The sequence below is a fragment of the Labrus bergylta genome, chromosome 22, assembly GCF_963930695.1.
Source record: "Labrus bergylta chromosome 22, fLabBer1.1, whole genome shotgun sequence".
NCBI classification, from domain to species: domain Eukaryota; kingdom Metazoa; phylum Chordata; class Actinopteri; order Labriformes; family Labridae; genus Labrus; species Labrus bergylta.
Window position 1 is genome coordinate 2,770,666 of NC_089216.1, and position 16,680 is coordinate 2,787,345.

The 16,680-nt window shown below is 46.0% G+C and overlaps 1 protein-coding gene across 1 annotated transcript in view; it reads right to left on the reverse strand.

Annotated features, from left to right (window-relative positions):
- The window catches only part of exoc6b (exocyst complex component 6B), a 79,794-nt gene that overhangs the window by 9,320 nt on the left and 53,794 nt on the right, over positions 1-16,680 (reverse strand). Inside the window, 1 exon segment of the mRNA XM_065950372.1 lies at positions 14,851-14,924. Coding sequence (XP_065806444.1) covers positions 14,851-14,924 — 74 coding nt within the window.

A 16,680-nucleotide genomic window follows, 5' to 3' on the forward strand; every position in this document is an offset into this window, starting at 1 on the left:
CCTCTTCCCCCTCCTCTTCCTCCTCCTAAGTGTTTAGCAGACTTGTTAATAGTTATTCCGGCTGTAGTCAGGATTTATTTGTTTTGGACCGTCAGGGAATTGCCGTGTTCCCGTTGCCTAATGGCTGCAAGTCAGGGTCACCCAGAATACATCATGTTTACACTCTGCAGAAGCACACACACACACACACACACACACACACACACACACACACACACTCACACACACATGTTGTGATTATGTAATGTTGCTGCTATGAGGGTAAGACACACTGCGAAATCGAAGGTTCATAATTCAAGCCGCTGCAGAGTCACTTCATCTCCTCTCCCTCGCCGCTCTCTCAGCTGTCCGTCTCCCTCTAAATCTGACAGGCGGGAGGTCAAAGGTCACTAAAAGCAGGGAAAGTGGGTTCGACTTTTTATCACGGGAAAGCAGCCATGTTGGCACCCGTCCATCTCAGTGGTCTGGTCTTTCTAAAAAAAAAAAAAAACCCACCATCCATCATCATCCATCATCATCCATCCATTTCTCTAAAGCACTCTAAAGAAATGTTTTCTTTACGACGGCCAAGTCAGTAATAGTCTCCTTATAGAGAACAAACCATGTGACGTACTTTTGTAGGCCAACCCGGAAGCAGCATCGCCATGGGGTCTAACGAAAATCCCCCAATGGGATGTTTTCATTGGATTTTGGATCGTTGCAGAAAATAATCTCTGTGTTAAACACGTTTCTGAAGCGTAGGCGTTTTGTTCAGCAGGATGATCTTCACAGATGAACGCCATGTTTACGATGTTTGAAGCGTTAATGCGGTCGACAGAAGTAAAAAGCTAACGTAATGCTACAAGCTAACTACACCACGGTGGGATGATTGTGACATCACTAGTGTTATGCTTCAGACGATCTCCGATAAACTAATCCACGTAGCTTAATAAATAGTTTACTAACATAATATTCACCTGAACCTAAAGATTAAACCTACAGGAGACATCTCCGACTAGTGAGAGAGTTCCCGCCCTCTGTGTCCGGCGTGATGACCTTTAATGACCCCGACAACCACTGTAGTCACATTTAGCCGCTTGTTAGCAACCGCCTTTTTAAAGACGAGTAAAAACTTCAAACTTCACAAGTGGAGGTATTACCTAACGTAGTTTATGTGCTCTAACAAAACACCAACATCTCTTCAGCTTGTGTTAACCACAGACCTTATTTCAGGAGTCTAACCACAAACACATTCAAAATCCACGTTGACTTTTAGACGTTAGACCCCATGGCGCTAACATGCTAACTTACTTCCGGGTTTTAGGACTCATTCCTGTGGCGCTCTATTTGGTACTAAGATTATTTACAACTGGAAGGTGAAGTAGTGGACAACCATTGGACGCTTATTTAAGAGGTTGAATCTGTTTTTATCTTCGGGGGAGGGGGCAGATTGTTTACAAAAAATATCGTCAGATCCATTTGGAGCCCATTTCCCAGATCCACTAGGGTTCCGGGCTTCTATTTTGGACCCTTAAAGACCTCTAGTTGGATGCATTTACCCAAGCAGGTGGTTCTTCTTCTTGGATCATGAAAAAGAAGGAACTCCCTCTGTATTCAAAAAGAATTGGAACAACATTGGACATCCATCTTCCACCACTTGCTTTCAGAAACAGAGCAAGGGATTCTGACAGAATGGGAAAAGTTTGGTTTGACACTCGTCTGTCGTTAACCAACTTTTCTTCTCCCCCATCACATGACCCACATCTTAAAATCAGAGTTCATAGGTCACTGCCTGCACGTATAGACCATCCTGACACCTGACAGGCAAACGTTTTTCTGGCTTTCCATCTGGACTATGTTTCATGTCAAAACGCGAGAGAAAAAAAAAGGAGGGAAATGTCTTTGAGGCGGAAAGTATTGACGGAGTATCTTGACACCTTTCAATCACAGCCGTCAACTCAAGTCTCCTAAAAGCAGAGAAAGTGGTTTTCAAGTTTTATCAGAAGCTCTCAAAGCTGTCCTTCCTTTGTCCTTGCTCATATCTATCCAGCCTTCAGTTTTTTTTTCCCCTCCAGGTTTCAGGGTTAAAAGGTCACTAAAGATGGTGGTCTATAGGACACCCACCTTCCAGTGGTCGGTAAAAGGTTTCAAGCAAAATCATTTCTGAGACGTTGAGAAAACGGAAAACCAAGAAAGTACTCAAATTTAGTGGCGCTACAAAAATCTTGTAAAAAGCGTTTTTTATTTGACATGTTTCCTTTGATGCTTTCAGGAGTTATTTGAAATATTTTGAGATCTTCTGAGGCCGTCCGGTCGTTGATATTTTCTACACATTACTCCCATCTCATGTGAGAAAGTCCAGTGAAACAAAAAAATCAGGAGTCTGACTGACAACCTTCCCCGAAAAAAAAGGATTTTACACTTAACCCCAGTGAGCCCTCTTAACCTCTGAAAGCCACGAGGTCAGAGGTCAGATTCAAAGGGTTATCGGTCAGCGCTGCCGGGGTACTAGTGAACACATTACCTGCCGTCCACTAAAACTCCACACAACTTTTTTTTTACACACTCTCTTGTCTGTATTCCAACATTTTTAAAAACTAAACAAGGATCTGTCAAACCTTTTTGAAATCTGCACCCTGCAGCTTGGAGCGTATCCCTCCATCATCTAAAGCTACGACTGAAAATGGAGTACGCTTGGATTGTTATCGCTTTTCAACAGGGATCTAATTTTTTTTTCTTTCTCAGCGGAGGGCCAAGAATTAAATTAAAACCAAAAGCTTGTATCTTTGTACATTTGCCTGCGGCCTCGATTCCTTACAGACGCAGCGCTCGGCTGCCAGCGACCACAACATACAGCACAACCTCCACTGTGATACTCCTTCAACGTACAGACTGTGCTTTTATTAATCCACTGTGGGCCCGTTGCGCGTCATGTGTGGGGTAATAAAACACAGAGAGGTAGATAAAATCACGATGCTTTATCGCTCCCTGAAGGGGGAGTTATCCCCTACATGGAGAGGTTAGAGGTGAGCGTCAGAACAGCAGCAACAGGAGCCATTTCTTATGGCTCTGAACTCCAGACTTTGATCAAAAAGGACATATCCAAATCTGGTGCACTTACTGTAAGGCATACGTTGTTGGTGACTCGTCTATTCTGAGAAGCAGTGAAAATAAAATGGACCTAGAGGCTAGGCGGTATGACTTTAGGAAAAGGACAGAATTACAGTTTACCAAGTAACTCTTTCTCAGTCACCTCCAGAATTCGGGGTGATAGTAGGTCTGGTGATGCCGGCTCGGTACCCGACTATTTTGGTGAACTCAAGGAAGAGCAAGAACAGAAAGTTGCAGTCTTTTTACGTCTCAACTAGAGGTGGGGAAAAAAACGATTTATGTAAAAATCGAGATTCTTCTCTTCTAAGATTTAACATCAATTCATAATTTCCAAAAATCGTTTTTTTTTTTTTTTTTTGGCTAATCAGTCACTCCAAGTGCTACGTGCTAAGGCTAGCTCTTTCACTCCAAGTGCTAAAAAGCGCAACAAGAAATTCAGCCAGTCTCACAGATGACTGGAGTAGATCCTGAAGTATCTACTCATTCAAAAATAGACTTTGAATCAATGAATCCAGAATCGTTTAGAATCGAAAATCGATTCTGAATCGAATCATGACCCCAAGAATCGAAATCGAATCGTGAGACCCCCAAAGATTCCCAGCCCTAGTCTCAACCCTAATATATGGACGACCACTGGGCCACAGCTGCCCCATTGGGAGTAAGACTGGGAAGAGAAAGGAGAACGTAAGGGACGAGCAGAAGAAGAAGATTTCTTGCTTCTCAGGTTGATAAATGGACTTCTACCAATGAAAGTGGACAGTGACACATCTGGACCTGAAGTCCTTCATCTCTATCTGCTGGTTACACTGGAAGACCCTACAGTCTACAACATCTCCAAACATCAGCCAATGGGTTCCAAGATTGCCCTTCGAAATCCACTGAGACAATGATGTCCCCGCCCCGTCTTTACAATTTATCACAGCTTGAGGATCCAATAACTGCCCTGAAACAGAACCCACTTGCACTTCTCGTGGGTCATCAGGGTGGAACCCGGCTTATGATTCAGTCTTTACTGTTACCAGTATTTGAAATGCTGTGATGTGTCTTTAGTGACTCTGTGAGCTGGTTAAGACAAAGCAAGAAAACAACCTGATTTTTTAGCTGTTATGGACTTGTTTTTTATTTCCTATGGATATCAAGTGTCATTTTTATACTACTCTTGAATCTAAGTTTGGACAATCCTAAGAAACAGGATAAAAAACGACCCAGCGTCGTTTGACAGGAGTGACTTAAACGGCTCCTCAATTACCTTCTTGCATCTTCATGTCACAGGCGTTTCCCTCTGAACTCTAATCCACCTCACTTATATAAAGTAACTAATGTTCTCCTTCCTCTGCTTGTCCCTTACTTTCTCCTTTATCTGCCCTACTCCCAATCTCACCTCCCTCCCCCGCTCCCCTAGCAGTGACAGAGAAAGTTGTGTGACCCTTAAAAAAAAAGAAAAAGTGACAGGGCTAAAATGGAATGAGTGCGGGAAGAAAAAAAAACCCAACAAAACCGAGAGAAGAGTGCCGGGTGGTTCACCCAGGGGTCTCTGCTGTCAATTAAGACACTACGCAGATGGAGAGAGGGTGAGTGAGAGACATAGACTTTCAGAGACAGAGAGAGAGAGGGGAGGTAAATGACAGGGAAGAGAGGGAAAACTCAGAAAAGAATGATCGTGGAAATATTACGGGACTGCAGGAGAAAAGCGCAGGAGGTCAGGCGGAGGGTAACTAGACGTTACAGAGGAGGAAAGAAGGAGCGAGTGAGATACGAGGAGAGACGATAAACGAGAGCGAGGCTGAAGTCAGAGGGGGCCTGGCTGGGAGCTGCTCGGAGCGCTGATAAAGCAAATAAAGACGGAGGACTCCAAAACAAACAGGGGCTGGAGAAACAGCAGCTTTTAGCTCCGCCGTGAGCTCAATTTAGATCCGAGCACTTTTTTAAGAAAAGGTCAATTTGGACACTTAGAGGTGAACTCTCGGCCGAGGGTTCATTTTGGGTTCGTCCACTTTTCACAGCTCACGTTATTAAATCTTAAAACTGTGATAGAGGCTCCTGATTAGATCTTTTCTATATTTCTATATGTGTATTAAAACATGTTTTGAAGTGAAGGAAGAAGACAATCCTGTTTCAGGACGTAACAAGCAAAGAGAGGTTGATGTGCAAACAAAAGGAACAGGACTTGTTTAGGAGTTCCACTTTGAAAATGAACATTACCGGTATTTTGTGTTTTTTTATGTGTATGGATTTGTCAACTTTTAAAATGACTTAATGTAATCTTAAATCTTTCCAGTTTGTATGTGAACAAATTGGTGAACAATGGGAAAACTTTTGAACTAACCAAGTTCTGCAAGGTAAGCTTAACCAATGTTGGAATATTCGTTTTTTTAAAAGGTTTATTTTTGGGCTTTTTATGCATTTATTTTAGAGATGGAGGCAGAAATCTGGGAGAGAGAGAGAGTTGGGAATGACATGCGGGAAAGGAGCCACAGCTCGGATTTGAACCCGGGCTGCCCGTCTGGAGGACCACAGCCTCCTATTTGAACTCGGGGCCGCTGCAAAGTAAGCTCGCCATCTTAACTCAGGTGACCCATAAAAGACTGAACTGACAATAATGCAGTGCATTGAGGGACGATCTTTACACCTGAAAATGTATAAAGCCACAAATTTAGTACATTTCAAAAAACGTCTGTGGCCACAAACTGATTCTTTTAAATCTAATTTTGCAGAAAGAATTTGATCCTCAAACTGAAGCTGCAAATTAAACACATCCCGTGTGTGTCTCCTCAACAACCCCAAAACAGGAAACGAGTGAAAGGGGAGAGCCGTTTAAGAGTCTCGAGTTTTTGGTTTGACCATGAAGTGACCGCAGAGTCACACACACACACACCAAACACACACACACACCCACACACACACACCACACACACACACACACACACACACACACACACAGACAGGAAGGGGTGTAGATGCAGGTCCTATCGGGGAGCCTGATGGAGAGGTCACCACTGATAACACAGAACAATGACCTGACCCGGTCACCACACGGCCACAGTGTGTGTGTGTGTGTGTGTGTGTGTGTGTGTGTGTGTGTGTGTGTGTGTGTGTGTGTGTGTGTGTGTGTGTGTGTGTGTGTGTACCCGTATCTGCGTTTAAATGACTCAGAGATCTTTATTAATGTGTGTGTGTGTGTGTGTGTGACCACAACTTGACCACCAATCGGAAGAGGTGAACTACCGCTCACCTTCCCGTCCAATCAGGTCGCTGGATAACTCCTGTTGCTGTGACCACCGCCTGACCTGTTGTCATGCCGATAAGGCCCGGGCCACAGACAGGACAGGAAGTTGAGACAGGGGCTGAGAAACACACACACACACACACACACACACACACACACACACACACACACACACACACTAATAACAGTTTGAACTCATAAATCCACAGATACGGACGTTTTGTCCAGCGACTATTTTGTTGTTATTTTGAGCGCAGCGGGATCACAGAAGAAGAATGATGCATTTCTCAGAGCGCTCGGACGCCGAGTCGCCCCGTGCACCAACTTTTCTACGAGTTAGCTCATGCGCGATGGACACAAAAAACACTTCAGAGGTTTCCGAAGCGTTTCTCTCTCGAGTGTCCATGAGAAAGCGAATGTGTTGCTGTGTTTTTGTACACCCCGTGTCTGACTGCGTCCGTCCGTCCGTCTGTCTCGCCCCCTGCCAATAGATCGGCGGGGGCGAGCATTTAGATGTCCGTCTGCTGCTCATCCTTCCCCTTCGCCCCTCTTTCTTCTCCGCTCATCCTCGCTCTTTCACCCCTTTCTGCACTCCTCTATTCATCCCCCCTTCTGTGAGCGGGTCAAACGGATGAAGGGGAAGTGTCAGCCTCCCGAGGAGAGAGAGAGAGAGAGACCACCCCGTGTGTCCATTTCAGCCGCCCTATCACTTTCACCTGACTGCACTCTTTCACCCAGCATCCCTCGCTTTCTGCTCCGCTCCGGCCGCATTTTCACACATTCAAAGTCGTGTTTTTTTCTCCCCCTCGCCATCCTCCTTTTGACTCCATCCAGCCTTTGGTAAAGACTTTTTCTCTCATTTTCAGCCTCTTCTGTTTATGCACGTCTTATCCCCCCCTCCCCCCCCCCCCCTTACATTTATCTTGAAAGGTCAATGTCGACCTGTTTGCTGACGTGGGCGGGTTGCATGTGCGCTGGTCGCCGTTCCAACCCTGACCAAAACGTACAAGTTCATCCTGGTGTCGTCAGCAGCGGTCCCTTCCCTGACCTGTCACGCACGCACGCACGCACGCACGCACGCACGCACGCACGCACGCACGCACGCACACAGACACACACACACGCACGCACACACACGCACGCACACACACGCACGCACGCACGCACGCACGCACGCACACAGACACACACACACACACACAGACACACGCACGCACACACACGCACGCACACACACGCACGCACACGCACGCACGCACGCACGCACGCACGCACACACACGCACACACACGCACGCACACACACACACACAGACACACACACACGCTGCAGCTGTCCCAGTGTGACCACAGCCCTCAGGAATGCGACAGTAGCAGATTTTCTGTCTCGCTCCATCTCCGCGACCTCGTCTATCTCTTCCTGTCCTCGTCCTCACCCCCTCGTCTCCTTATCTTTCACTTTCTCCTCCCTTGCATCACCTCGCATCGTCCTCTGAACACATGAAACTTATTCTCTTTTTTTTTTCTCATAGTCCACTGCACAGCTCCTACATCGCACCTTTTGTGTTTTTTATTTCTATTTTCTTATATTTTACATTTTTAAATTCTATTTTATATATTGTAATATCTTCTTATTCTGTATTATTAAAGTTGTTGCTAGTTCTGCTTTATTTCCTTGTTAATTGTTTAGCACCAATACACCAAGTCAAATTCCTTTATGTGTAAATGTACTTGGCAATAAACCCAGATTCTGATTCTGATTCTGATTCTGATTCTGATCAGCCCGACATTTAAAAATCTCAAGTTGATAACTTTTTTAGTGTTTGAAGGAGTGCTGTCAATCGATAAATTAAACACAGGCTTTGTCATTGTTTTCTTTTCCCGGTTTTCTGACAAACAGAAACAGAACCCTTTTTAAAGAAAAAGAACAAGACCCCCAAACGAGCAGGGAGACTAAATGCTTTATCGGGGGAATCATTTCCCGGAGGTGCGTATATCATTTCTCTCATTGTGAGTCGGGGCAGCTGAAAGGAAGCGAGGCGCGTTAACGAGCATGTGCACTCAGAGTCAGAAACAATGAAGCAACGAGAGCGCTGTGACAGAGTCAAGTGAAGGTTTCCTGCTGCGCTGATGGATGGAGATCACACAGCAGCTCAATGTGAACGTTGCAGCACTTTTACACAGTTTTCAGAAGCGGAGAGAACTCCCATGATTCCCCGCTAGCCTCGACTTCAGTTATTGTTTTTGATTGAGAGCCCCCTGGTGGCAGAATCCACAAACTGTCTCTTTAATAAGTCGATGATATGAAGCTGCATCATGTCACTATCCCTCTGACTCCACTAACCATCGGCTTTGTCACAAACTGTGAACACAAATCAGACATTACTAGACGATTTCCGATCCTTAAAGATCTAACCCCTCTCTCTCTCTAAGCAACGTGTCACTGAGATACGGTGCTTATAAGTTATCAGCGTCTCCTTTCGACAGACAAACTTCTTTGTGCAGAATATGCAAAAACAAAATCATGAAATTGCAACACCTCTGACTCCCTCTCTCTCTTTTTCCAATCATCCTCCCTCTCTCTCTCTCTCTCCCTCGCCTCGTTAGTCCAGGTTACGAGGAGTTGAGAAGAAGGTTTCCTCTCCTACTGGGCCTCTCCTCATCACACACACACACACACACACACACACACACACACGTTGCTCTTGGCGTACGAGAGGGAAGCCTCGTGAGGTAATGGTTGGGACACACACCATTTCAGACACACTCATAACATAATGTGTGTGTGTGGGTGTGAAGGAAAACTGAGCAGTGAAATTAAGTCATTCTAGGACAGAGATGTGTGCGGTTGGAAGATAAAAACGACAGATGGCGTTGAGAGTGAACGCCAGATAGCACTCGTGAAAACGTTACAGAGCAATACGGACGATATGACAGAAAGCAGGGGAAAGGTGACGAATGTAGAAAACGAGGAAATAAAATGAGAAAAACAAGAAAGAAATGGAAGAAGGAAAGATAGACGAAAAAAGAAACCAAAGATGGAGGCAGGTGTAGAAGAGGAGAGGAGAGATAAGAGGAGAGGAAAAGAGGAGAGGAGAGGAAAAGAGGAGAGGAGAGAGAAGAGGAGAGAGAAGAGGAGAAGAATGTGAGATTGAGAACAGGAGAAATCTGAGGAGAGGAGGAAGGGAGAAAGGGGAAGAGAGGAGAGGAAAGGAGAGGAGAGGAAAAGAGAGGAAAGGAGAGGAGAGGAAAAGAGAGGAAAGGGGAGAGGAGAGGAGAGGAGAGGAGAGGAGGAGAGGAAAAGAGGAGAGGAAAGGAGACGAAATAGAGAGGAAAAGAGGAGAGGAGAGGAGACGAATAGGGAGGAAAAGGAGAGGAGAGGAAAAGAGGAGAGGAGATGAATAGAGAGGAAAAGAGGAGAGGAGAGGAGAGGAGGAGAGGAAAAGGGGAGAGGAGAGGAATACAGAGGAAAGAGGAGAGGAGAGGAGAGGAGATGAATAGAGAGGAAAAGAGGAGAGGAGAGGAGGAGAGGAGAGGAAAAGAGGAGAGGAGAGGAGAGAAAAGAGGAGAGGAGATGAATAGAGAGGAAAAGAGGAGACGAATACAGAGGAAAAGAGGAGAGGAGAGGAGAGGAAAAGAGAAGACGAATACAGAGGAAAAGAGGAGAGGAGAGGGAAAGAGGAGAGGAGACGAATAGAGAGGAAAATAGGAGAGGAGAGGAGAAGAATAGAGAGGAAAAGAGGAGAGGAGAGGAAAAGAGGAGACGAATACAGAGGAGGAGAGGAGAGGAGAGGAGAGGAAAAGAGGAGAGGAGACGAATAGAGAGGAAAAGAGGAGAGGAGAGGAGAGCAGAGGAGAGGAGAGGAGAGGAGAGCAGAGGAGAGGAGAGGAGAGGAGAGGAATAGAGAGGAAAAGAGGAGAGGAGAGGAGAGGAGAGGAAAAGAGAACATTTAGGAGAGGAGGGGGAAGGGAAGGGAGGAGAGAAGTAAGTTGAGGAGTTGAGGAGTCGAGGAAAGGAGGGAAACGATAAGAGGAGGATGGGATTAAGGAGAGGTAATGAGAGGAGAGGACAGATGGCGAGGGGAGGGGAAGAAATGATTGAGAAGAGAAAACATGAAAAGTAGAGAAGAAACAGGAAACAGGGTGGGGGGGGAGATTTGAGGAAAGGAGACAATGAAGGGAGAAAAGCTAGGAGAGGACAGGAAAGGGGAGGGTAGGGAGATTTTGAAAAAGAGGGGAAGAGAAATGAGAGAGGTGAGAAAAGGAGAGTAGAGGAGTTGAAATGGGAAGGGGAGAAGAGGAAAGAAGACGAAAGGAAGGAAGAGAGGAAGGAGGAGACAGGAAAGGAGATTTAGAAAGAGGAGAAGAAGAAAGATGTAAACATTTGGGAGAGAAGAAGAAAAGTGAAAGATGTCAGAAAAGAAAGAAAGAAAGAAAAGAGTTGAAGTTCAGAGACGACGTGATGACACACACACACACACACACACACACACACACACACACACACACACACACACACACACACACACACACACACACACACACACACACAAGGTGGAAGAATGCATGACTGGCGTACGAACGAGTAGAGAAGGGGATGAGATGAACTCTACTGTTGCAAGCGTTTTCTAGAGGGGGGGGGACGCCACTCCTCAACACACCACACACACACACACAGACACACACACAGACACACACACACAGACACACACACACAGACACACACACACAACACTAAGGCCAGCCAAAGGTTCGAAGTAACCACAGACTTCTGAATGTTCTAAATATAGGGACGATTGATAGGATCTGTGGAAAAGGGCAGCCAAGGGATTGCACACACAAACCCACACACACCAACACACCAATTGACACACACACACTAACACAATCGGCCTCCCTCACCCACTAACTTATTTAGCAATCACAGAGAACAGCAGAAAGATGCTGACAGCTCAGATACGCTTCGAACAGCGAGTAAGTCTTTTTTTCTAGACGGATTGAAACTGTAATAAATAAATAATTACATTTGTTGAGTTTTTGTTGTTAGTTACTCTTGTGGAAAAGAGCGGGAAAAAGCAGAACAGATTCCAGGCTGAAGGTGCAGAATACAGAATAGAGGTCCTGAGAACCCAAAGAATACTGTCCGGTACTTTTCTGCACGATGCAAACACAGATATAGAGTGGAAGCAGACTGAGACTAGCCCCTTATATAAAAGCGTAACAGTGAATAAATAGTAAATGAAAGTGGTCCTAATACAGAGCCCTGCGGGATCTCTCTGTACTCTCCGCGCAGCCTGTTTTCATTTGGAAATGGCCCACACGAGTCGGACTGTAAACACAAGCAGAACACTTCTGATGCCAAGATATCGTCCTGCATCGACACATGCTTGATTTATATTCAGATATTCGCTTTTAGATCATTTCAGGTCATTTTTCAACCAATGAAGGTATTGCGGGTCTCTTAAGGTTCCTCTTGTCGTAGGAGAGAACCTTCTTTAAAGCAGAAGCTACTTGCCATGAACCACACTGGTTCCCAGACCTTAAAGGGTTAGGATTCTCCAACAGTTAGAACGACCATGAAAAAGTTCCTCCCGTTCAAAAACGCTCATCGAGGGTGGAAACAACAAAAACATGAATGTGAACTCGTTACACACAAATATGATTTTGTTACATGCTGCGCTTCACAAACTTCTCAGAGACAAATCATGTTTTCATCTCGCTCTGTGTGCGCTGTGTGTGTCCATCCAAGTATCTCAAAGTGTGTGTGCGTCTCTGAATGTGTGTGTCCTCGGGGAACTCCTGTCTCGGCCCTGTCCCAGGACCCCAGAACTTTCCAGAACACCGGGACCAGGGCACACAACAAACGGCCCCGTCAGCGTGATTTATCGGCCATTCACCCGCCAGATCAATCTCACACACACACACACTCATGAACACACACACACTCCACAAAGACGCGTACGATCCAAAAAAGCGCGTATGACATGAAAAATGAAAAATTTACCTGAAAGAATGCCGATTCTCACGCACACAAAAAGATGCGCTCGGGGCAGATGTGTACGCACAGAAATCACATCATGAAAGCGCGTTTAGGGGCGGGAGGAATTTCTTTTGATACGATAAGAATGGTGACACAAAAAACAATGGATGAGAGGCCGACAGAGACGGAAAAAAAAAAAAAAAAGGAGCTGAAAGAGTCAAAAAGGAGCGAAGGAGTCAACGTCTTCTGATCGGTGAAGAAGACGAGGGGGAGGAGGAGATGATGAAGCAGGGATTGGGGAGGGCGAGGAAAGGGGTTTTTTGAAGTAAACATCGATGCCGGATGAATGCAATTTTTTTCTTTTCTCCTTCTCCCCATCTTCCCCCCTTTTCCTTCTCCTCCTCCGAGCGGGAGAACAAGAGGCACTGCATCATCCCGACAGGCGCAGAAAGAGAAGAGAGGAGGAGAGAAAGAGGGATTGTGACGGACGGATAAAGGGCTATCCGTCTCTGTCTGTCACCTCATTCATCGTCCCCTGCTCCGTCCTGCCGGCCCATCCGTCATCCGCTGTCACACACACACACACACACACACACACACACACACACACACACTTTCTGAGCTACTTTCACACACTCCACAACAACTACGACAAACACACACACACATCAAAGACGGGCAAGACGACACACAAACTTTGCTTCGCTCTCCGCCCTGTTTCACACAATCACAGCAATGACACACACACACACACACACACAACGCTCAGTTTCACACAAACACACACACACATTTTCACACACTCAAACGAGCAAGCGTGTTCATAGACACGACCGACTTTCACAGCAACGACGACCATCAGCCAGAAAGCCACACAAACTTTCGCTTTGACTCTTCGCCCTGTTGTCACAACGATGGACACGCACGCACACACACACACTGGCGAGTTTCACACATTCAACATTGATGGAGGACACACACACACACCAAACTCTGCAAACATAGATTCGCTCACACACACTTAATAGGCTCTTTGGTGACTAAACACTTTTTCTGTTAAGTTGAACTAAACTAACGCACACACACACACACACTCCGCCCAACATCCTGCACACAGCGGAGCTGTCCAGTTCTGTCCCTCCTCCGACTGGTTCTGCTCCGGTTTTCCCAGGACCCCGAAACAAGACGCCTCAGCACACAGCCGGGCCCGCTTCCTGCACTTCCAACTGGTGCTCAACATCAGGTCGGAGGACCCCGAGTCGCTCATAGAGTTTAGAGATGACTCCCTTATTTGAATTATTTTGGTATAAGCACCTTTAAAGGAAGAATGTGCGACATTTTACATAAATCCAGTCTCTCCTGTGTAAATGTGCCTGTGTCTCTGAGTCATGACTGTCTACAATGAGGGAGAAGCTCGAGTCCCTCTGGCTGTGTTGTTGTCAGAGCCGTGTTTACATGGACGGTACTTTTCTGCATGATGCAAACACAGATATAGAGTGGAAGCAGACTGAGAATTGCCCCTTATATAAAAGGTGCACCAGTGAATAAATACTAAATAAAAGTGGTCCTAATACAGAGCCCTGCGGCATCTTTCTGTACTCTCTGCGCAGCCTGTTTTCCTTCATACTAATAAAGCTTGCTTCATTGGGATTGGGAAATGGCCCAAACGAGTCGAATTGTAAACACAACCAGAACTGTGTTGTTGTCAGAGCCGTGTTTACATGGACGGGACGGCCGGCTCCTCCCCTTGTGTATAAAAGCTGTTTTAGTCAAGAACTAGAGAGAAGAAGAAGAACATACTCACTGATTATTTGGATGTTAGTAAGAGTTTTTAGATCACGCTCATTCTGTGTCAGTTTACATGCAACATGAAGCTACGAGCTAACTAAAGAGCGCTAACATTAGCACGCTAACTCAACAATGTAGGAACCAGGCAATTGCAGCTCGAGCAAAGGACAATTTTGTCCGCTGCTTGTGCTTAATTATGAACTGAATAACTCCTTCATGAGAACGCGAGTGGAGGGGGGAGCCAACATCTTTAATGCTGGAGCCAACATCTACTGGATCAAAAAGTTGCACATTTTACCTTTAGATAAAGTCAATATAGGAACTTTGAAATCTGTTTGGTTTCTTATTTTTTGGTCAACGTTCTTGTCTACCTGGAGATAAAATCTGCAGAGTTTAGACAGAAAAGACAAACAACAGATGGCGAGGTTGAAAAGAAGAAATAAAAAAATGGAAGTGATTCGGTGTGAGAGTTTGAACTTTTTAAGTCTTGACTGACGGGTGAAACGTCGTCAGACTGATGGAGGCGGCGTGTTGTTGGAGAATTTAAAAGATTGATTTGAAGAAACAGAACAAAATCAGAAAACGAAGAAGACGAGGAAAGAGGCATTAGAGGAGAAGGAGGAGGTGGACGACGTGGGGGGGAGGGAGGATGCGAGGATGGATGAAAAGGACGAAGGGGGAGGAGGAGGGTGAGGAGGGAGATAGTGGAGCGAGAGAGAGAGAGAGAAAACGAAGGAGAGAGGACCACGAGGGAGACAAAGACCTACTTGTCTCAAGTCACTGAAGGCCAGAAGCAACGTGTCACCCTGGAAGCCTGCGACCGGGCCGGCTCTGGCAAAACCTGTGGGAAAATACAAACCCGCCTCCTACCCTCCCAACCTCCTACCCCCCCTCCCCCCCCCCTCGGTCCTCCCCCGGAGAGAGGGAAGAGAGGAGGAGGAGGAGGAGGTGGAGGAGGGAGGAGGAGGAGGCGAGAAGAAGAGGGGTGAAAAAACAGAATAATAAAAGACCTGGTTGGATTCGCTATGCATCGGGATAGATTGGCAGACAAATGACAGCCGGGGGGGGAGGAGGAGGGGGGAGGGGGGAGAAGGGGGGAGGAGGGTGTTAGAGTCATGTCGCTGGGTCTTGTTGAGCAGGAAAAAAAAACGGTGTGTGTGTGAGCACTTTAGTGTGTGTCAACGCGAAGGTTTTTGTTGTGTTTTAGATGTAGGTGGTGCTGAATGTGTGTGTGTTTGTGTGTGTGTGTGTGATATGTCCGCTTGTCAACAGTGTGAGTGTGTGTGTGTGTGTGTGTGTGTGTGTGATATGTCCGCTTGTCAACAGTGTGAGTGTGTGTGAGTGTGTGTGTGTGTGTTTATTTGTTGTTTGTACAGCGTTTTTTTTTTTTTTTTCGCCCCCATGTTTGGGAACAGTTGAGGACTGTTGGGTTTTGAACCCCGGGTCACGCCTGTTTGTAAGTGTGTTTGTGTGTAAAAAAAATGTGTGTGTGTTTGTGTCGGGGTCGTACGGAGTGTGAGCCGGGGTCTTGGCGTCAGTTGGCCCCCGTAAACAAGCCGGCTGGTATTCCAAAGCGAGGGGAAACGAGAGAAAAGAGGAGCGAGAGCGGGCCCTGTGGCTAATCTCTTTCACCTCAACACACACACACACACACACACACACACACACACACACACACACACACACACACACACACACACACACACACACACACACACACACACCACACACACACACACACACACACACACACACACACACACACACACACACACACACACACACACACACACACACACACACACACACACACACACAGCAGGCGGTTAAGCTAACCTTTGATCCCGTTCCACCAAACCACCTCGAGCTACCTGCTCACCATCATCTCTTCTCTCTCTCTCTCTCTCTCTCTCTCTCTCTCTCTTCTCTCACTCCCCCCCCCCCCCCCCCCCCCTCCCCCCCTCTCTCTCTCTCCCCCTCTCTCGTCTTATGAGATAAGACGTTATTTAAACTTTACAGAAATGACGCACTCCTTCATTTTGATCTTTCGACGTTTGTGTGAATTTTTATCTTAAAAAGTGAGGTTGGGGGGGCGTCCCATGTTGGCCTGGCCGAATTGTCCTCCAACTCTCGTTTTTTTTTAAGATTTATTTTGGGCTTTTGTGCCTTTATTTGAGAGAGGTCTCTCTCTCTCTGATTTCTATCCACTGTCCTCTCTCAAATAAAGGCACAAAAAGCCCAAAAATAAATCTTAAAAAAAAAAACGAGGTTGGAGAAAATTGGGGAATGGGACGCTGACAGCGCTCCTCAGTCAGATACACTTAGACAGAATGGAGCCCTGATTCTCCATCTTTTTACCTCCTGTTGTTTATTAAAGCAGCCTCTAAATTTATCTTATCTCATTTTCTTAAAGATTATTATTTATTTTTTTGTGTAATTCCAGTTTGGATGAGCTTCTATTTGAAGTTTTACGGTGTTCACACTCGTCCCTTTTCATTCTTTCATCTCACTCGTTGTCTTATCCTGTTTTCTAAAATCAGTCGCTCCATCTTTCCTGCTCCTCCTTCTTTCCCCCTTCACTCCTAAACGATCTCCTT